The sequence below is a fragment of the Dufourea novaeangliae genome, unplaced genomic scaffold, assembly GCF_001272555.1.
Source record: "Dufourea novaeangliae isolate 0120121106 unplaced genomic scaffold, ASM127255v1 scaffold54, whole genome shotgun sequence".
NCBI classification, from domain to species: Eukaryota; Metazoa; Arthropoda; class Insecta; order Hymenoptera; family Halictidae; genus Dufourea; species Dufourea novaeangliae.
In genome coordinates, this window is record NW_015373944.1 from 3078622 (window position 1) to 3102111 (window position 23490).

The 23490-nt window shown below is 37.3% G+C and overlaps 2 protein-coding genes across 2 annotated transcripts; one reads left to right on the forward strand and one right to left on the reverse strand.

Moving 5' to 3' along the window:
- Positions 1–154: 154 nt before the first annotated feature.
- On the reverse strand, positions 155–1361 carry LOC107185965 (NADH dehydrogenase [ubiquinone] 1 alpha subcomplex subunit 7-like). Its single transcript, XM_015573741.1, has 3 exons — positions 1206–1361; positions 530–708; positions 155–356 (listed from the first exon to the last, which is right to left on the reverse strand). Exons 1-3 carry the CDS (start codon positions 1272–1274, stop codon positions 290–292), a joined length of 315 nt encoding a protein of 104 aa, XP_015429227.1. The 5' UTR covers positions 1275–1361; the 3' UTR covers positions 155–289.
- Positions 1362–6674: 5313 nt separating this feature from the next.
- LOC107185958 (leukocyte elastase inhibitor) lies at positions 6675–22384 on the forward strand. The gene is made up of 6 exons (XM_015573734.1): positions 6675–6986; positions 17269–17577; positions 18366–18701; positions 20048–20304; positions 20663–20792; positions 21188–22384. Exons 2-6 carry the CDS (start codon positions 17269–17271, stop codon positions 22145–22147), a joined length of 1992 nt encoding a protein of 663 aa, XP_015429220.1. The 5' UTR covers positions 6675–6986; the 3' UTR covers positions 22148–22384.
- Positions 22385–23490: the final 1106 nt, after the last annotated feature.

Genomic DNA, 23490 nt, shown 5'->3' on the forward strand with positions numbered 1-23490 from the left:
TTTATGAAAACATTGTGTTTTGGTTATATGTAATAATGTATTATAAACCCAAGAATTATTCTGTATGACTGCTGACTGCAGGAGATGTGTATATGAAAACATTCCTCTGTTTATTATTTATGCACTGTTATCAATTAAACATGAAATGGGAGAATTACTTTAAAAAAAAGAAGGACTTTATTTACAAATCACTGCTACGTCTATTTATACACTTGTTCTTTAACATTTCTTTGTTACATACAGTAACTATAGCACAACTAGCATTCAGTGGATATCTTATTATACTTGTTTATTTTTCCTGAGGTGCATAAATTTTACCAGGTATAATAAGTTTAATTTCCGAGACCATACTTTTCCTAAAATCAATTTGGTAATCAGTGGATAAGAGTAATGGGTTACAATAAGTTATTTCGAAAGTGTATCATAAATTGAAAGCCAATTTTGTTTAAATTTATGGCTAGCTAGTTTTATTTTAGATTAATTAATACGGCAAGCATAAAATATTTTAAAAAATTACGAATATAATTACCCTGGTTCTAATTGTTTTCTTGCACACACATCAATTGGTGGTTGAACGAGACGTCTAGCATCACGTGTATAATAATAAACTTTGGAAGTTTTGTGGTATGGTCCACCAGGTATAGTAGGATGCGGTTGCGTACGTGCAGCAAGACAATCAGCAAACCTTAATGGTTCTTTAATAGTTCTCTGCAATGTTAATTGACGGAACAAATCCAAGAAAATAATTATTTATTACAAAAACATATTTCTTAGAAATCTTATTTCGAATTGTTTCTAATCTTGTATGATTCAAATTTCTGTTTTGAAACTCAGCCCGTGTTCACTTCACACAGCACTGACTATTTCATAGGTAATCAGCAATTTTTGGTAAACTCTTATAAAATGGCCAGTTATGTATATTATAATAAAAACTGCCCAGTATTTGTATAGTTTTTTTACGTCAGAAGTTTTGAAATTATGATTTCAAACTAAACATAACCAATGACTTGATGAGACTCTTAAATAGATCGACTTGAATTAAGAATATTCAACTGTATTGTATCTAACACTATATACGAAACATTTTCAATATAATAATCAATAAAAAAACAAAACGTTACGTAATTTCTAGAAAAATGAGCAACGTAAAGGTAGTTGAGTACTCGTTGAATGAACAACGAACGAACGAGAAATTATTTGCTTACACCTCGCGCAGCATTTCGAAACGCTTTTAGTATTGGCGTTACAGATCGATGTTCGATGACACGCGGCATTTTCTTAATTATTTAACTAATCGTTCAACACTGGACGAACAAATCCCTTACAAACGTATCGCACTTAACTATTAGCACTGAAGTCGAATACTGTTGAACACTGTCAATGTTGTCATCCGTAACTTCGAAACTCGACAGTCGATTAGTTTCGATAATCGATTACGTTTTGATATCAATACTAATAATCGATACGTTTAATTTGAACTTCCGGCGCGCATAATCATTTTTCACAATTTCGTTCTAACAAATGAATTATCTGATATGACTCTATATGGTTATATTTTTCTGGAAAACCAGTACATAATTTTATTCCTAAATTTAAGTGAATATTCGTTAAAAAAAAGTTAACTGCCAACAATTGCTACAAGCATAGTTACAAACTATTGTCTTTGTAAGAAATGAAAAACGTATTATTTTAGTGGAAATTACCCTGACAATTAGTTGTGCACAAGTTTCGAGCAAATTACCAGCACATAAAGTCAAAAGTTGTCACGGCTAGTGCTGTACAAGTTGCTCTGAAAATATACAAATTATATAATTTCAATTCGCTAGATTTATGATTAATAAATGTATTCATATAAGATTGAATCGAGGTGATTAAATATTGAATCTCGCAACGGGGATAATCCTACCTGATGCATATCAAACGCATGATTTGCAACACTATAGAAATTATGCATAATGCTTCATTTTGTATGCAGATTCGAGTCCCATATATACCAATTCAATCAGGTAATCCCGGTCAGAATGACTACATATTGGACTCGTTTCGTGACATTCAAACTCGCATTAATTTTTCATTCGCATTTTATATCACAAACTTTAGGACTTTAATGCGATAAAAATATTCGTTCGTCTCACAAAGTTTCCATTGTGATTCAGCTTTTTGCAAGAAGAAAGAAAAACATTGAAACATGTATGGAACTATGTAAATGGGAGAGAAGGTAAGTTCAGGAGCGACAATTTTTCAATGACCAAAATATCTTCCGAAGCGTCATTCCCGTCGATAGCGTTACATGCTGGCGCCCACACGTGACGAATAAATTATCGAAATCTCTCCGCGTAATGGCACGGAGATACTGGTTTATATATTCCACCTAGACCAGCACCAATGCTGTCGCAAATCTCTGCATTGGTGAAAATTAACGTTCATATCGATCATTTTGACAACTGATTGTGGCTCATTACGAAACAGGGCATAGCTAAATTCGGTATTCCCGGACGTCTGTTTCGATTAAACGAAGACGATCCTGCGAAACGTAATACGATCGAGTCATCCTTTTGAAACGCAATTTACATAAGTCGAACGCCTTTTATCGTAATAACGCGCGACCAGAGATTGGTTTTCGTGTAGTTGAATCGTTTTACGCAGAAAATGATCGCGTTCATCGCGGAAAAACAGATCAGGACACGCGTACTGCTTTACTTTTCCTTGTAAACAAAACTACTTTTCTCCAGAACGATCGGAAGTAAACACTATTTATTCACAAAAATGAAATAAAAGTGTGATCATCTATCTATATCTTCCATTATCAATAAGATTTTCATGCTATCAGTATTTTTCTCAACAAATACAGTCCATAAAAGAATCATTTGCACATTTGGAATCCTCAGAAACAGATGTAACCACGAAAATTGTTTAATGTTAGGATTGGTCTATTATTTTTTAAAGAATCATGCTTACAACTTGTCATCGTTAAACGGTTGTAAAAATGTTTATGCTAAACGTTAGTTTTCACAGAACTATAATGACTTGCCAAAGACTCGAACAATTGGACAATTCATTCACCATTCATTTCGTTTTCCTGATCTTGCGTCACACCTCTGAACAAACTCGATTGCCACTATGTAATATCTCCCATTGTGTTGGTACTACTATATTTATCTCGTAACGAGAAAGGAAATAAAACAAAGAGAAAAATTCTTACGATGAGTCGACGGATCCACGTGGTTTCGCGAAGCCGATCGATTTTCCACCCTGCACGTTTGTCGCGTAAATTACCCAGTCGGTATCATTTCTTCGATCTATCGATCTTTATCAGCTTTTAGTAAACCTCGCGACACGATTCAGCGTTGACCAAAACCGCGTTACGTCGCGCTAAAATAAATAGGTACCCACAGTTCCATTGAAAATAAGTGTTCCGTAATTCCGGTGATGACAGACATAATCTATCAGCTTTCCTGAACTTCCCCTTGTGTGAGCAATTAGTCACGGGAATTTCATTGATGCTTGATTCCAGTTTATAGTTTCAAAGCGGTACCGAGACCGGACGAATCATGGAACGCGGCGGCCATTTTGTTTCACTTTTCATGCTATAATAAATCATCCCTTAACGAAAGGATTTTATACCCATTTGAATATTTATTCTTACATTTCTTCCTTGTATAATGAAATAATATATGTAATAATGACTTCTTGAGCTTAGTAGCGGAGTAATTAAGAAAAAGAAGTGGAAATTCAAATTTTACCGCGATTTTCATAAAGTGGGTGTTTTATACCGATCAATTGGATATGCACAGATAGGCTCAGACTTGGTTTACACATTCAGTGGACTCTAATGTTTATTATTTGACATTCTTAGATATCCTACATAGCTTAATTTATAGTGATGGGATTTCGAGTAGACTGAACATATCCAGTATCTGTCCCGCGTCACAGCGCACCTCGTACGATAGCTGCACTGTTGTCAACGAGTAGTTTGGAGTAGCACAGTTCATGGAATTTCTTCGAATCTTATAAAGTACTGATATAAATAATTGTTACGCTTCAGTTTCCGTATGCTAGAATGGTGCAGGAAGTTATTGAAATTCTGGATCAAAATGGACCCAAACACCGCTGTATGAGAGTCAACATACACTGTTTACCGGTGTGACATAGTTTAAAGTCATATTGCAAGAACACAATCTTGGGGAAATCCAGGCATCTTAACTCGAACTAAGTGGGTTCTAGGTGCGGCAACTATTTAAACAGACAGTTATCTGTACTCTGGAAACAACTTATATCTATTTAATCCAAACGATTCCAAATATTGAATCTATCGGGAATACCGTTGATGCGCGTCATATTGTTGCTATCAAGTCACTATCAACAGGAATCCGTTTTTTTCTTTAATTGGATAAGATAGTTTGAACCAGAGATGGACAAATTCATTATTTAAATGAAGGGTTTCGAATAACGAATAAAATATCAAAAATGTACATCGCCATCTTTAATTGCTTAAACATAGAAATTCAAATTTTGTATAAGAAACTAATACTTCTTCTTGAATGTGTGGCCACTTGGCAATAAATTATTTATTTTTGATAACTGCTTTGAAGGTCAAGATAACGATCTTAGATATTACTGTTTTTTACTATCTATTATTTGAATAAAATTGCGCCCAAGTCTGGTTTAAACTTAAATTAGGTTTTCTATTGTACTGTTAATATAATTTTACTTTTTCTAATAAATTCCTCATTATTAACATAATAATAACAATATCCAAAGTGTACCTAATATTACAAGATACAGTGATGTATACATAAATTGGTAATCCCAGTTTTTTAATTTTATCGAATCGCAATGTGTAACGTTAAACGAAGTCAGAAAACGAGATGACCCCTGCGTAATGCGTTAAGATATTATCAAGACTGCCTTCGACTAGTGTATTTATTATTGAAATAATATTTATTAAATACCAATATGACCTCGATGAATACAAATGAATCTATATCTTGGGGAAATCCGCTGATCCCCGTCATAAATCGTCTCCTACACGTGCCAGATATCAGAAGGAAATGTTCTTTCCTGAATACAACCGATAGGAACAAATTACGATGATTTCGTGTCGAATACTATTGAACATTCGGTAAAACCGAACGACGAAAATGAACGAAATGGTGAAACAACAGTTTACCACTCCACCATAATTTTGTAGATATACAGAATAATAATAGAACACGCATTATCCATTAAAGTGTGGTTTCACCCCGAAAATTTAGGCGGGACAAGTCAATAGAAAATTTCATTACGAAGAATTTAAAAACAAAAGCGTCAGGTTTACTAAAAGATTAGACCTGTAGAGTTGAACAAAATAAGTTATTATGTACCACTGTTGTGACGCGCGACTGTTGCCCGAGTATTACCGATTTTGGAAACGCAGAACCAGTCGTGGGGGTATTGTGGTAGGATTCGTTAAAAAGATGATATTGCTCTGGGTCTACAGTTAGTTACCGAACTGGTAACCGCCCACTCTAGCCGTGTGGCGTATCAGTAGGTATATATCAATAAGTGTACTATTTCTTTTAATTATAAGGCAATACGTTTTAAATTATAAAGTGTCATGCTAGCCTGCGGATTTTATGCATTTACAGTCAACAGGGTTTTTTAATCCCCAAAATTAATGTTTTAAATTAAACTATTTTTTGTTAAAATATGATAGCATCAAATATTAAAATTATTACTGTAACTATTGGAATACAATAAAATACAAAACTGTTATCCGATGCAACGAATACATTCTATTTCATTCTTAACCTTATCATATATTTAACGGAAGAAAGAGCTTCCTACTTTTGTTCTTGTCCTCATGAATTACTTCAGAAAATATCGCAGTCCAGTGACGATGCACCACTGTGCATCGTTCCTCAACACGACCGTTTCACACAAAAAGAAAAAGAAATTCCCTCAGAGGGAAAATCCGCTGCTCCCCGGACGGCAAGTCGACGCGCAAGCCTTATCCAAACGAGGATATCAACGAGAGTCTAAACACACCCTGGGAACGTTTCCAATAAACCTAATCTCTCGGGAAACCCGTTTCGTGATGCGGGGGGGATTGCTTCCGTTCGGCGTATACAGGGTGTCCTAAAATATCTTTGACTCCCGGAACTGAAAGGTTCCTGGGATGATTTGAAACAACTTTTTCCTTAGCAAAAATCTTATCCGAGGCTTTGTTAACGAGATATCAACGAAAAAGCCCGACCAATCGGAGCGCGAGTCTGCGGGCCTAGTTCCCGCGCTAGCGTTGGCAACCTATCGCAGCGTGTAGCCAACGTTACCGCGGGAACTCGACCGGCAGACTCGCGCTCTGATTGGTCGTACCTTTTCGTTAATATCTCGTTAACAAAGCCTCGTACAACATTTTTGCTAAGGAAAAAGTTGTTTCAAATCATCCCAGGAACCCGTCGTTTCCGGGAATCGAAGTTATTTTGGGACACCCTGTATATATACGCACGTATACTTATGTATCTGGATCACGTTGCGACCTATTGGAACGACCTGTATGCAGGTTTCCCTTTGGTGCCCGCGACCCGGATGATCGTCGGCATTGTCGGCAATCGTCGGTCATACGGAGGAGACGCGGCAGCGAGAAATCCGGTAAATAGGAGCAGAGCACGATTGGGACATCAGTGTGACTCTGACGTCCGGAGGCTACCGATCGGTACGCAGCCAGTCGCGATTCACGTATCGATTCGCGAAACGCGTCGACTGTCTCGTTCGAATGTCCTATTCTCGCTCGTAGAGAGGATGCTGCCGTGAGTAACGGGTCTCGACAGAATCTACGCGACTGGTCCCATCCCCCCCCTCTCCGTTCAAGTGAACCGGTGTTCATCGACAGAAGACACCACTCGTGGTTCAGCGCCAGAGAGATTCAACGAAGACGTGTAACCGGTCAATCGCTGCGGCACGTACAAGTTCGCCAGGAATCAGAAGACGCTTGGGAAAAGAAAAAGGTAAACGCCACATACTAGTGTTGGCTAACCTTTTAAGCTCGGTGTGTCAAAATTTGATAAAAACTTGGCTTAAACAGGGTATCGTGTCACATATTAAAATAGCCTTAATTTTTGGGATATTTTCAGCCCTAGTAAATAAGAGTTATATTTATAATATAAAAATAGAAGAACCACGTTACCACCGATACGTGTCAATAAAAGTGTTTTGGAGTATCACCTCTTACACGTGTGTCATAGGTTCGCCATCAATGCTATGAGAAGTGATTGAGGGAGTTTTTTTTTTCGGTGAGATCGATGAGGACGGTGATCCCGAGTGTTTGAATGTGTCATTTGTACGCGGGTGGTTGTCGGAAAGGGTGTATTATATGGGGTGGTGTCATCGAAAAATGACATACCGAATTTGTATGATCCTGTTCTCCTATTATTTGCGTAGTTGACGTGTTTTGATTCCTTTGTTCTACGTTGGAGAATCGTGGGGCTTAGTGGAAGAGGCCACAATATACTATAAATTTACATAACTACTTTCTGGGAAAACAAGGTTAGAGCTTGATAATGGTAGAAAATGAAAAACCGATGCACGTGTAGCGTACACCTGTTTTCCATTGAGCTCCTCATTTGTAAGAGTTGATACGAAGTGACCTTTTGAAGGATTACTAAATAATACGAAAATATCGTTTATTTACGGAATAGACGATGATTTGAATGTGAATGGAAGAAGTGTTAAGATAGTTTAATGTCTAGAAAGACAAGTTAACTTGTCATTTGATATTCACCAGTGTTTTCTTATAATTTTTGTTGGTTTCGTGCTTCTTTACGTAATCATTTTTACGTTTAATTGTATTGTAATATCAGGTGTTGGTGTTTATTATATTGTACTTACGTTTCTTACGTGATAAGTCGATTTAGATTGTTAACACTAGAACTACCAAACCTGTCACAATGTCGGATTACAGATTTACTATTTTACCATTATTGAAATTATGATGGTACTATTAACAGAATTTATGTTGGCTTTTAATTTACTACAGATTTTATTTTACGGTATATTACGCTAGATTGTCTTATATATTTTGTATACTATTGTACTGTACAATTATATATTACATTATATATAAAACCGAGTAAAAAAAGTTAGTAAAATACGCAAATGATTAAATACTGATTTTTCAATCGCTTCTTTCATATTCAAACAATTTTCGCGCCACTGATTAGAAATATTCATTTACTTAATACTGTTCGTTCACTGGTGACATCTATATTCTTCCTTTTAAATTTAATTAATTAAAAAAGTTGTACATATTAAAAAATCTAATTTTCACGTGCTAAATATTTATTAATATTACTATTATTTAAATCTTGACTTTAATAGATTCTCAAAATCTCTTGAACGTTCATGCATCGATGTGTTTACTATAGTTATTCATGACCCAAAAATTGCCCAACTAATCGGTTAACGGGGTTCACGTTTTGTGCAGAGTCTGACAGAATTATTAATACGGTAAACTGGTTTTTCTTCGATTACCGATCGTGTAAATTGTGCGGGTCCATATATGCACGAAGATCTATTTATAGTGCACGCTCGGACTGTACGCCTTGAACTTGAATGCAAGTACTGGAATCGACGTGTCGCACAAATTACAATGTATATACGCAAGAGAGAGGCTGTATTGAACAATTTCCTTGCACAATTGTAGCCCATCTCGCGAACAACTCCTCGAGGTTTCTCCTTTCGAACTGATCCACGTCACATAATATTACTTACGGGATGATCAATAAAGCTGACATTTCGAAAGTTGTTGATGATAATCAAGGTTTTCGTGGGTTTAAAGTTTAAATGCTTTGGACAAGTCACGTTCGAAAGAATCCTATCGCAGGCTTTAGTAATCTCAGTATCGAACAATACGACAGGATTGAAAAAATTTTTTATTGGTCATTTATTATTAGACTGCGGATTCTTTATACAAAATCATACTTTCTAAACTAATTTACAAAGGACTAGAGTACATATAAAAACGTCTATCCTCTCTTAACTATCTTATTGGGTTCAGAATAAAATAAAAAACTCGTTGCATGTGACGAATGTTTTTCCTTTTATTGTATTTCACGGAGTTCTATTGGCTATAAGTGCATAAAATCCGCAGTCTATTTATTATACTAAAATATTATCTCGATTTAAGAAATAATTTGTAAATCTATTCGAATGTGAATAAGTCGCTCTTTTTGCACGGATTCTTATGTAGGATTTAACAATTTTTTCGTACATTCAATTCGGGACTTCCATTAAAAAACAGTAACAATTGTAGGCGCGTTTCTGAGAATTCACGAAAACCTCACATTCTCACGAAAAGTTCCTGTCACTACACAGATCGCAGTAATTTTCGAATTTTATTCTTCTAAAACCAGAAGTTCACACGAATCTTGCGTACATCGAACGTTTTTTTGGCGACTATTAATCTTGAAATTGAGAGATCAACTGAATATATACCTACTGTGAATTATTTCTTTTCTCTTTTCTAAAATACGCCTGTCAATTTCACGACGCTAGACTTAAATCGTCTTATAGGATTTTATAAAAGAAAATGTTCATTTCTTCAAATTCTGCGCCTTCGAACAGGTGAACTAACGAACCGCGTGAATGCAAAATCTCGCGACCTCTCGCAATACTCATTGGTTCGAGGAACCTGTTTCACGAGCTCGTTGACAGCTTCATCCGTGATTACTGGTAATTATCATTTTTCTACAGCGGAACGAGCGATCACGATTGACTCAAGGCATTTCCATCGAACAGAAATGCCGACTCAAGGGCGATGATCGCGAACAATAACATAATTCGGAGCGATTCACTGTCCCTCGTCTATGATTATCTCTTGCTGGATAATTAAAAAGAGCCTGGACTGAGGGACAGTTTACTCGTTTCTGGCAATTCCCACCTCGAGCAATCATATCCCACGATGGATAACCGTGTGTCGAATTAATAACGCCTCGCACGATTGCTTGGAAGAATATTGGTCGCGATTATACCGCGGACAGTTATACGAATTCTCATTGTCTCTATAAACTTTACAAGCTGTATGAAACAAGAAACACATATATAGGAGAGTCTATTGTACCTTGGGTACATTTTTTGTTTTTATTTTTTTCGAAAGACCTAAATAATTAACGCACTTTACAGATTGTATATAGTTTACTGATTAATAAGACACATAACTTAATTTTTGTAGAATGATTCCAATATATTGTTGCGTGGACGCGACATGACTTCCGAATAAATAAAGGCAATATTAATAAAAAGGAAGAATTATTTATTTGGAGAGGAGGAGTACTTATCTTAACACGTCTTTTCTATTCTATAGTCGTATCACGACTCTAGTGTTGCGTGGACGCGGCATGACTTCCGAACAAATAAAGGCAATATTAATAAAAAGGAAGAATTATTTATTTGGAGAGGAGGAGTACTTAACTATAGAATAGAAAAGACGTGTTAAGATAAATACTCCTCCTCTCCAAATGAATAATTCTTCCTTTTTATTAGTATTGCCTTTATTTATTCGGAACTCATGTCGCGTCCACGCAACAATATTCTATTAGAATTATAAAAGTATCGATCCCCATCACTGGACACAATATCGTGCCCATCGACTTTACACCCTTGTAGCATCCTGCACGTGCAACGAGGAACGCACGGTGACTCGTGTAACATCCTTTTGCGGGCAATGTCTAACAAGGTCATCGTTAACGAATTACACATGTTCATTAATCAAGCAACGACTATTATCATCGTCGAGCCATCACCCTCTGTCATCGATCAAGGATAACGTTGATTCCGTCTCGATAATATCCCCAGTAAACGAGCTTCCATATACACGTGAAACGATGACTAACGTGCGCTGGGGTCATCGAGCTTGCGATCTCGTCAGGGAATTCCGTTGCCTTCGCGAAGCTACGTTTGCGCCTCTGAAAAACAATATCGTTTAAAGGTTAAACCTTTACCAAGATAGAGATCAAGCGCAGATAATCGTGTGCATCGGCGTTCTTGGGGAAATTGAAGTACGAAGATCGATTGTGCGTCCAATCTGATCGATTATAGCCTGTGGCGGGCATCGTTTTCTTAGGAATCGTAAATAGTAAAAATAAAGTACGTCCAAATAATTGTTTGCCATTCTCCGTGGCCGAGTTTCTTCAATGTTATCCGATTACCTACGAATTACGTTTTATATATCGGTTTCGTTCGAGCAATTTACGTGTCTGACCGTGTTCACGTCACTTTTATTATTTATTCATTTATTAACGGGATAAAAACTCTTTAGTACAAAGTTATCATAACAAGAGAAGGACGTGCGAAACAAAAGAAACTAAACGATACAGTAATATTACAATGGGTGATCAAATTATTATGATCAGATGGAGAAATTATATATTTTATGTTTTCGGTGTTATTTATGGCTTCAGTAATAACGAAGTGTACCCTCTCTTTTTTTCTTAACATAAAGATAGATTTTCTTTATACAATTTGTATTCTTACAATTGTATTCTTACGATTACATTTTCATTGAAAAATGTAATTAAAACACCTGATATGGTACCGTGTGCATTTACATTTGACGTTTTCGTCGCGGTTCCGAGCAATTCAAAACATAGCCGGCTTTCCGACGCGTATTTTCGATCATCTTAATCCCGTCCAAAGTCAACACCGGATGGCGATTCGATGCGTTGGGTTTTCCCATCGGGATTCGTCGTCTCTCGAATGATCACTGACGTGTCCGTGGCGTGTCTCACGGTGTCGTAAAATCTTCGTACACGACACTTATTGTTCCCTCGACAGAACAAAAGAAGTTCCTTGTTTCTTCATTAGCTCCGAGATGAGACACGCCTTTGATGGGCGACACGTCGAACCACGATGCTCGCTTAATGGAGATTAAACGTCTTCCTAGCGATCCAGGATGGTCATAAGAATTTCAAAATTAAAAGTTAATACTGGATTTATTAATAGTAAATTGACATCATCAGAATCCTGTCGCGATAAAGCGGTATTAGAGTTGAAAATTTACGACTGAATTCTTCTGCAAGTGCACTCTGCGTACCGTAATGGCGTCTGTGGTGCGTCGAAGATCGTTCGGAAAGCAGAACCAATGAATATTAGACATGTATCGCTAAGCCATATACTTACTATCCTCTCAGATTTAGGATTCATCACGAAATATTTAGAAACTTGTAGTTCAAAGTATTCACAACTTGCTATTATCTTGAAAATAATTTAAATTTTAATTCTAATGGAATCTTCCTTAATACCAGTTGTATGCAAGTCTCGAGCAAATTGTCAGGAAATAATGACAAAAGTTATCAAAAAAAAACCATAGCCATCTGTTTCCAAATTTGGCTTGGGTTTTGGAAGCATCGCCTGCTGACAAAATTGACAAGTCTTGCAACATAATCAAATTGGGGGCAAAAAGGGAACAGTGTCTGAGCAAGTCAATTCGTTGTCTATGATGCTACCAACGTGTGCGCAAATTGTTTATAGCAAAATCTTGCATCAAACTTGCAGCCATAACCTCCCAGTCAACCAAAATTTGTCCAATGTCTCTTATAAAGTTATGGCTATAAATTTGATGCAAGATTTGCTATAAACAACTTGCATTGACAGGAACATATATCAAATGCCAAAACAAATGGCTATGGTTTTTTATACAACATTTATCATTTATTTACAGGGCTTAAACAGGCGTTGGACAAAATTTGGCTTTGCAGGTTTAGCTGACCGGGGCTATTGAAAAGAAATAATTGCTTGGCCCCATTGGTGTATGCAATAATTAAGTATCGTTCCTTTAGCTCCAATTTTCGACTGTAAATTCTGGAGAGGTCAAACACTTTCTCTGGCGTTTTTGTGCAGTAACATACGTGAGCATTGTTGCGATGATAAAAATCGAACGTGTAGAAAATTCTGAAATTTGTTCCTGCGCCACTTTTCCTTATATTCACGAGACCAGAAGCCACTGATCCGTTCCGACTACATAACACACTTGTGGAATATTCGCATATCCTACTTTGACGTGTTTTCCGCTGGCAGTTTGCGGTCCTCGTCTCGATTGCTGCTGGAACTTTCGCGGAGATAACGAATCATAGACAAAAAAAAAGAGCTATTGATAATGAAATTCGTAGGGCCATGTGTTCACGACGGATACTGGCATTGTCACCAGGAATGCAGTTCATTTAGTCGAACGCAACGTTCTAATTCGCATCGTTTAGTTCTTATCGGCTGAAATATGTACATTCTATGCTTGGATATGTTGTAATCTTTAGTGATATACATGTAAGCGTGTCTCGAAAGATTTGTGAACGTTTTTTAAATTGTTGATTCTACAGTTGTTTGAAGTATTGCGTCAACCTTTTTCCAATGAATCATAACTGTTTAACTAACAAACTGACCAAAATGAGCTTTGTGAGTGCTTATATTGGAGACGTAAGAGTATCTAATAAAAATTGTTTCAGTTAAAGAAAAGAATACTTTTGATCCATTTATTTTGCAATTGTTTTAAAGAAATATAATTTTATAATAGTAGGACCCAATTGAAAAAATAGAAACAAATTAATGATATAGTCTTCTTTGTTCCCTTTATAGACAAGTTTTAAAAAATGTGGACTCTTGAAAATTGGCCACATGAAAATTGATTTCTTGAAAACTGTACAACGTCGAAGTACAATGATTATTTCGGGTCCTTATTTTAAAAAATTTATCCATAAAGAGAACATATATGCTTATATCCTCAATTCCTTTCAAATTTTATAATTGGACCCTACTATTATAAAATTGTCATTCTTTAAAACAATTGCAAAATAAATGGATAAAAAATATTTCTTTCAACTGAAACAATTTTTATTAGGTACTCTTATGTCTCCACTATAAGCATCCACAAAGCTGATATTGGTCAGTTTGTTAGTTCAACAGTAATGATTTATTGAAAGATGTTGTAAGCTGTAGAAGCTAAAACCAGTTGTAGATACAACAATTTTTAAAATTTCCAAAAATCCTTCAAGATACGTTTATATATCACTAAACACTACAACCTATCCAAGTGTCAACAAAATCCGAAATGTTGCTCCAAAAAGTGTCCGATTTCGCGTGAAAATTCCTTCTGTTCGTCGGACTCTCGAAATCCTGTGATCGTGCATACGTTTTTAGGTCTGGAAAATACGGTGTACGGTGAACGTTAGTACCGTATAACCTGGCGTAATATGCAAATGATATCACCACGCTAAGTGGATCTCGTTGTGCGCGATGACTACTACCTTGTATACGAAAAAAAGACCACTGCAAGGACGAAGGTCAGGAGCGCTAAACGAGTTTCACGATTGTACAGAAAAATCAGTACCAACGACACTGGGGCCCGATCACGTGACTTGATCGTATTCGCGATATACATCGTGAAAGTTAATGGGAAAATGGATCTACTCCTGTTTATTGCTGAGCATCTTCTGCTAAACTTGGAAGAATTATTTATGAACGTCGTGTACCGTAATGAAATGGTCGTAAATTATTATGGGCATATGAAAAGAATGTTTGGAAAAAAAAAACAGGCATTCGAGGGAAATTTAAATTAGGATAAGAATTATTTTGAACGATGTTAGAAGCAAAAGATTGCAGATAAGGAGCACGAGAGTAGAGAGAATTTTCTTCGAAATAGAAACAATGAATGGAGCTTTGTTAAAACAGCATTATTTGAATCGAACAATGATTCGCAAAAAATTTTTCATGTTTTATTAGTTGTTCGAAAAGTTTGTACGTTTTCGAATGATATTTACTTACGATACATAATTACTTTTTCGCTCGAAGTGTTTTATGAATTGTTGTTTTTTTATCGCAATAGTGATTCCAAATCAAGAGATCTGTGTACATACGGGGTAGTGTGTTTAAGCATGAGTGCTTAATTTACTGGTTCAATAAATCTACTGTTGCGAGGCCGTTGATCGAACTTCGGGAATTCGTCAAACAAATTAGCATTCTCTATTCAATGTAACGTATGGAAGAAATTCGTAGACATACCTGACTGAAAGCGATAAAATATTGAAACCGGTTCGTAAAAATTTCAGGATTCTTTGTCGGTCCATGAAAGATGCGCTTCGGAATAGCGAATAAGTCCTACGAAATGAAGTCCATTCTAGACAAACTCGAAATAAATCGAATAAAATCAATATGTACGGTAAATCCTCGATGAGTGTTCGAAAACTTCTCGGCACTAAACATTAAATATTTCATAAATTAATGGCCATATATGGCTGAAACAAATATCATTGACTTTAGAATTCCAAGCTCTATCACTGTGCTAAACCTTATGAAAAAGTCAGCTTTACACCTAATGACCTCTCCTTGACAGTGACGACGAGCTTTCAAACACTCATCGAGGATTTACTGTATTATGAAATTTCGAAATTCTTGCCCCAATTGAATTAATATCTTAAAATTACTCTCGATTTAGTTAATATTTAATAATGAAAATACGATATTTCGAAATGCTACTTTACGAAAGTGCAGGTTTTCTCACTGAGTTAATTTGAATAAGTATAAATAATTGCATTCGCTGGAAAAGACTTACCAACTAAGTATTTCAACAATAATTGCTGAAAGTATTCACATTCGAACCGGGAGTGAAATTATTACATGATGTGTATTTTAATTTCAAAAATCTATAATTTCGAAACCGTGACCAGCAATGTATATTTTAAAGTTATTTTCGAATTCGTTACCTTAATTACTGACGAAACATTCGTGAAAATCACTGACATTCGCGGTGACAGTAGCAGAAAATCCTGGTTCAATCGTTGACACTCACACAATATCAAGCTCGATTATTTCCTCATTCCAGTGGACATCACGTCCGCTTGGCATTACCTTCAAACACGATAATTACGCTGATAACTACATGGACACATCATTATATAGATTGTCTTACAAAACATGAATACAAGTGGTAAATAAACATGTAATAAGCTTCCTAAAAAGTGGTATTATAATTGAACTGCATACGATTCCTTTAAATTTGTCCATTGCGACCTCGAAGCGATTGATATTCTGCAAACGATGAACGAAAAGAAATTTAAAACTGATATTTTCTTATACATGGAATAACTGCCTACTTTAGCTAATAAACAAGTTCAACTTTATCTTATGACCAATGTTGCTAACACTAAAGAGAAATAATCGAGAAGGGAAAAACGTCTCCTCAAGGAACATCCGTATTGTGAATCAATATTTAGGATGGACAACGAAACGTGATCAGGTTAGATTATTTTACTACTAGCTGTTGGATCGAAATTCTTTTTAGCTGGTATAACATGATTTAGGAGAGGTTTAAGATAATTAATACCAAATTTTTTTTCAGAGTTTTCAAGGTCACCTTCAGTTTCTTGTTGATAAGCCTATAATTTTGTTACGCCCATCTTTTAGTGCAGGGGTTCTCAAACGTTTTAAATTTTGTACCACATAAATAAGAATAAAAAAATATATGTACCACCATAAAAGCATTTCCCGATTAAAAATCAATACATCCCAAATGGACTGTTTCTAATCAAAGAATAAAACATTTAAAATTTATTTTATTTAATTATATTCGTAAATAAAACTTTTACATTGTAATAAAATATAGTAAATGGTAGGTAATAATACATGAGCAAATATTAAGGAGATTTATTATTGGTGAGGATTAATGCGAAGGATGAGCCTGTTTCATTGAACATGTTTAATATTAGTTATTTATTATTTTCAAATAAATAAGTAATATTTTTCAACAAAAAGGTTCAATATATTTTGTGTAAAAATTGTACAACCAAAAATAACATAATGTACCATTAGTGGTAGATGTACCACAGTTTGAGAAACGCTGTTTTAGTAGATACTGTGAGACGAATTCGTCAAACATCATAACAAATAATGTTTTTTCTTCTAGACTAAAGAAACATGAAGAAAATACCATTTATCTTAATTAAAATGATGTTCAAAATGGCGTCCATCATTGCAACACACTCGCCTAAACTTTTAAGAATTGACCGCTTAGTAAAAAAATTTTCGATCGAACAGCTACCAATACCCAAATAGCACATGGCGCCCAATGACGCCTTGAAGACGGATTAAAGGCGCCTTAGACCGAAAATAGCCGTAAAATGAGCGTCTTCAAGGCGGCATGTGCTATCTGGTTAGAATAATCTAAATTGATCACGTTTCGTGGTCTACCCTGTATATTCACACATTAATATTTAATTTTTTTTTTTTCAATTTATTTTCGTTTCAAAGATGACGGTCACGCTGATGTTCCTCGGCCTCTTGGTCTGTATATCCGGTCAACTGATTTACCCAGACCAGTACGAGAAGCTGCAGACCTCCACGGTTCCACCATTTTTCTACACGATCGCTCAACAACAGCCAAGGCCTTCCGCGAACAGAAACGTGGGACAGAAAATAACGTATTCCGCGCCAACTGGATCACAATTTAGCCCAACGATTGCCACGATGTTGGGAATATCTACGCCATTGGCCACACAAACTCTACGTCCGATGGGTCAAAAAATCACGGAGACCCCGTTGCTGGACTGGAACGATCACGTAAGCATTCACATTACCGTTCACGATTCGTCGGATATTTACATTAGTACATGTATGCACCTGGTCAATGATATATCAATTGGAATGTTTTATGTTATTATATATTAAAAAAAATATCATAATAATAATCGTCTTTAATATCACTCGGATTCGTTGGATTGAATATCTTTTTGCTAGGAGTAGTATGTACAACAATACGTTTTTCAACTGTAAACAATACGTTTTTGAAACCTTGCCTTTTCTCTCGATCATCTATGGTGAAATAATTCGCAAACGAAGGAAATTAATATGGAATGAATTACATATATTATACAGAATGTCCCTTCTAACATGAGCACCTTTAGTATCTCACTTGCGTTTGATTTGCCGAAAATTTATTTTTATAAATGCCCAAAGTAATGTCCATCAAGTTCGATACATTTTTCCAATGATCCCTCGATCGTAGTTAGTTTATTATTTATACTCTCATACATTTGTGGATTTTTCGCACTCAAGGTCACACGAAGGTCACACTATTGTAGGCCATTAGATTGGTCTTGATTTCAACTATTACTCCACGCTGATAAATATATGCAATCTCGTTAACGAAAAAACATTGATTACCTTGAAATTTCAAAAAATATGACCTTCAGAAAAATTGTTTGCTTATCACAGTATTTGCTACTTCGAACCAAATAAAACTTTCCCCTCGCATTATTTCTTTGTATCTTCGAAAACAAGTGATATATCGAATGTTGCTCACATTAGATGGGACACCTTGTATATCGAAATGGTTTTCTGAATCCTAGGTGAACGGTATCATCGTGAAAGGCATCATGAAATTTGCTCTGGACATCGAACGGGAGATCTACAGAACCCGGGGCACCTCGATGATCGAGCAACGGGACAACATAGTTTTCTCGCCGATCAGCCTGTCGGTGGTCCTGGCGATCGTTCTCGCGGGTTCTGCGGGCAGAACTTTCGACGAGGTGTCCAGAGTCCTCGGTCTGGAGGCTGGAGTCGACATCTCAAGGACGTCTGAGGTTGTCCATCAGATGTTTGGCATAATGCTGGCTCAGCTACAAAATGAGATTGAGGGGTCTGGCGGACCCCGTGTGAACTTTGCTACAGCTGCGTTTGTCCAGGTACAATACCAATGGCGATATTTAACAATTTCTTCTGATGTAAAGCGATTAATCCTCAAAACTGTCCTTTGACTAATCATTCAGCCCTGGACTCGTCTTACCGTAACCCAGATAGCACATGACTCCCAATGACGCCTTGAAGACGGCTTAAAGACGCCTTAGACCCCAAAATACCTGTAAAATGGGCGTTTTCAAGGCGTTATATATTATCTGGGAATTAACCCTTTGTTCCCAAATTATTTAAAAATTACCAAAGAAATATTTTGTTGTAATTTCTGTGAATTTTAGATGACACATGAATGATTCACAAGAAGATTTTAACAGTTTGAAACTGACTAATGCCATTTGACAACATATTTACTTTTATCACAGTTATGTATATTAATTCGAACTATAATGTTATTATTCATAACAAAACACAATTTTTCTTACTTTTCGGAAGAATTTAGAGTTTTGTAAGATTCAATTATATTTGTAACAATGCTCAACACTTCAATTTCAGCAAATGAAAGTGACAAAGAGCTAATGATATCTTATTTTACCGATAAGCTTTTGACCCTTAATTAGTCGCATGGGATCATCGTATTTTCGAAACAAAAAAAAATGCTTTTATTAAACGGAACGTGCTTGCATCATTGCTAGCTTCCTAGTTCATGTCAAACTTCACACTTCAAGCAGATTCTTTCTTCAAAGATGTCAAAAACGTAATGACTAAATGCAACAAATGTAAACAATTTTTTTGCAACAATCACTTCAATATTCATTGTAAACAATGCGAAGACAGTAATTCACTTTGTTCATCTGATTGGTTCTCTTTTTAACAAATAATCTGGTCATCTGCCAAATTACTTTAGAATACTTTTATATTCTTTCACTATTTTTTATGTTTAAATTTTACGTCAAGTTGTTTTCTTACGAATTTTGGTAATAATGAAATACTTAATTAACGATCACAGTTTTATTTCATTATTCTTCGAAGAAAGTGAACAGAAACTTAATACTAAATTGGGGTATCCTGAAACTCCATGCGATCATTTTGAATGCGACTACTTAAGGATTAAATGGACATTCAAATTTATGCCCTGTAATCTATATAAAACTAAAAGAAACTATTATATACTCACAGATACGACAGAATACATAATACTAACATTTTGCAACAGTGGGAACGAAAGGGTTAATTCGATAATATTACTCGAACCATTTCTGTCCGAATTATATAGAATATTCTCATCCCGTAACAATTTATAAATAAATCGTACGCGAACAGTTCATTTCCGAGTACAATTAAGCGAGCAATTTATAAGTATTTAATGGTTCGTTTTGTATACCGTATGGAAAACCAGGATGGATATCCGATCCTTTCGCAATTCAAATCAATCAGCCAGGACGTGTACCAGAACGAGGTGATAAACGTCGACTTTACCAGAAACGGAAGGATGACGCAGGAAATGATCAACGCGTGGGTGAAACAGAAGACCATGGGAAAGATCGATAGTATCCTAAACGGTCCACCAGTCCCGGAGACTACCCTCATCCTTTTGTCGGCGCTTTACTTCAATGGAGAATGGAAACAACACTTCTTGGAAGGGGCCACCAAAAGGTTTGTTGTTTCCGTTTTCGTCTTTTTTCATTTCCTTTCTGTTCAAAACCATTCCCACGCCACCTGCTCACAAGCCATTTTACTTGCTATAACATAACGATTCCATCTCGTGAATAATATTGTTCAACACATTTTAACCTTAGTCTTAGTTCTGTTTTGCAACATTCACTGGGTGAACGTTATAAAATTTCCCGTCCTAAGCACGAATCCGCAAGGAGAATTGCTCTATCGCCCCCCCAATGAATCTTGTAAAACAGAACTATGCTTAAAATTTGTTGGACAGTGTAATCGAAAAACTACGAACCTTTAAATGTAGCCAAAAACCAAATATTCCGTTTTGTGTCCGATAACCCTTTAGAAAACCATTCTTCGTCGAACCGAACGAATCGATCGATGTCGACATGATGTACAATGGCGGCCAGTTTCCCTTCTACGAGGACAAGCAGCTTGGCGTGAAGATCCTCGGTCTACCGTACAAGGGTGAACAAGTCAGTAGCCCTTTTATGGGAGTATTTATTTACCAATTCGAAAATCTCCTACGGCCGATTTTATACATTCAAGATAATATAAGGACAGACAAGATATAAGAATGGACCTAACATCTTATGGGACTTGGTGTCCCACGAAAATCACGCTAGTTCGAGCACACCTCTACAGAAAAGTTTCCGATTTCAGGAATTACGATAACGCACAGCACATACACACCCGTGACTGCATACATATAGCGATACATACATACATTAATGCCCCACTTTCGCTAGCAACGAATAGAATACTGAAATTGTACGGGGGCTTCTGACGCCCCCGAAGCATGGGACAGAAAATTACATTGCCTGTTAGGTCTATCCTTGTATCTCGTTTGTAACATAAGTAACGATTCCAGATGTCGATGTACGTGATGCTTCCAACGGCGAAGGGGGCGATAGCGCTGCGCGGTTTCCTGAATCAATTGACGGTGGACAACATCGAGGGTCTGATCGGCAACATGAAGAACGAGACCTGTATCGTCAGTCTGCCGCGGATGAAGCTGAGCAGCAGTCTAAGCTTGAAGTCGACGCTCGCCAGTCTGGGCCTGCACTCTTTGTTCAATCCGGAGACCGCCGATTTGAGTCTGGTGTCGCAAGGCAACAACGGCAGGGCCACGTCGCCAGGTACACCGACGAACCGGACAACACCGTCCAACCGGTATCAGAACACCGACAAGGTGTTCTTCGAGAACAGATTCGGCGACACGGGTGACAAAACCACCGGCCACGTGGTGCGGCGGAATTACTTCACGTACGAGGACAAACCGCACGGTTACACCGTGGAGCAATGGTCCACTGGATTCTCCATCAGGAAATCCCCCCGGGGTCGACGTGATTCCGAGGCGAAACGGGGACACGAGCAACGTCCGTCGTCTCACGAGAGAACGAACTTGTACAACGTGGAGGGGACGCAGGACGGTACCGCGAAGGTCGTGAATCTCGAGGCGAACAAGTATCGTTTCCAGGAGCGAAGGACCAGACGGCAAAGCCGGCCGATCGATCAGAACTTTCTGGAGTTTCTAAGACGCCGGAATTTCCCGCCTTACGGGCTGGACGAGCTGAGGAACAGCGCGACACTGGTGAACCCCCGTATATACGCATCCGACGTGCTTCATAAAGTCGAGATCGACATCACGGAGAAGGGCACCGAGGCTGCGGCTGTGACCGGCGTGATCTTGGAGCGTGACGGTAATCAAAAACGTTTCCTGGCGAATCGACCGTTCCTGTTCTTCATCAGACACGATCCGACGAGGCTCGTTCTCTTCTGGGGCACGGTGAACGTCCCGACTCCAAACTCGCCAACGGTGGTCACGTAGCTGGTGAAAGAGACACGGTGCAAATGAGATAAGAGGAGGACTGATGAAGAAAGTGATCACCTCTAGGATTCTTCGCGAGTAGGAGGTCACGATCTGAATGAACGGATTTTGTGCCAGCGTTGTCTCCGGACAGAAGGAACCGACCCCCCTCCCCTCACGGCTTGGAATCTAGTAAGAACCACTGATTTGTATACATATACTGGATTTGGTATAGGCTCGTTGGCTCTGTGGTCATAAGGGGGCTGCCATCTTTGAGAATAAATTGCATGCGATGCCTGACGAGCGTCCCTGGTACAGCTGCTTCAAAGATATAGCGTTAATCATAAACCTAACCGACCATAAAGTTTGTGTTCGATAGCCTAATCCTGTGATTCGATACCCTTGAGTTGTAAAAACTGTGCTCGACCGTCGTTCAGGGGCGCACGACGTCAATTTGGGATCGGTTTTTATGTTTTAATGTAATTAAGCAAGGTCTTATAGCGTACTAATTTCAGATTTTAAATACTTCTGACCCCTTTAGTCCTGATGAATGCTTACGAAAATGTAGATTTCTCTCAAATATTCCAGTCTTTTTCGTTTTATTCCTTGGAACCCCGTAGTTGACAGTACAACCCTGAATGCGGTGGGACACAATAATCACCCGATGATCGAGTACTAATTGTTTAAGGGTCGGCCACGTTTATGGCTAACGCTATATCTTTGACGCAGCTATATTAAACGTAGTCGTGTTGGATTTAGTTGCATGTTAATTCTTTACATAACTCGTAGTGGAACAAAATCTAGTTTCTCTAAGCCAACAATGCATCGAAATGAAAATGTACCTTACTAAGACATCGTCTTTGTGAAAAAGTCTCGCGATATAAACGTTGAGCTTTTCTGCAGTTTCTGTCAGCTCGTCTTTATACGGAGTAAATATCTGTCCATACGATGTTAGAGTAAACCATCCTGATAACTGTTTTATCTCTCAAACGTGTAACTTAACGCTATCGTGTCTCGAATAAGAAAGAGGAAAAGAAGCCTTCGAAAAGCTATAAGCACCGACAAGGTATAAGAATTCTTATACCTTCGTAGAATATAGTTAATACGAGGGACACTCGTCAGGCATTGCATACAATTAATTCTCAAAGATGGCAGCCCCCTTATGATCACAGAGCTAACCAGCCTATCCCGTATCCAATATAAATATGTATACAGATCAGTGAGTAAGAAGCGTTAAAGTTCGGTACAGGAAGTCTAGTGAAAGATAATTCGTAAATAGTTCCTCGAGAAGTCATTGAAAGAAAAAAAAAAACAAATCAGAATGTTTTCTATCTTTTTGGGAGCATTACTAATCCTTTGTCACT

Excerpts from the sequence above, each read along its gene's own strand:
- LOC107185965 (XM_015573741.1), bottom strand. The coding sequence starts at position 1,274 with ATGCCGCGTGTCATCGAACATCGATCTGTAACGCCAATACTAAAAGCG. Across the intron at positions 709-1,205 it reads TTCGAAATGCTGCGCGAGGT|AGAACTATTAAAGAACCATT; the intron begins GTAAGCAAATAA and ends TTAACATTGCAG. Across the intron at positions 357-529 it reads AGAAAACAATTAGAACCAGG|GAAAAGTATGGTCTCGGAAA; the intron begins GTAATTATATTC and ends AATTGATTTTAG.
- LOC107185958 (XM_015573734.1), top strand. The coding sequence starts at position 17,269 with ATGACGGTCACGCTGATGTTCCTCGGCCTCTTGGTCTGTATATCCGGT. Across the intron at positions 17,578-18,365 it reads TGCTGGACTGGAACGATCAC|GTGAACGGTATCATCGTGAA; the intron begins GTAAGCATTCAC and ends TCTGAATCCTAG. Across the intron at positions 20,305-20,662 it reads TTGGAAGGGGCCACCAAAAG|AAAACCATTCTTCGTCGAAC; the intron begins GTTTGTTGTTTC and ends ATAACCCTTTAG.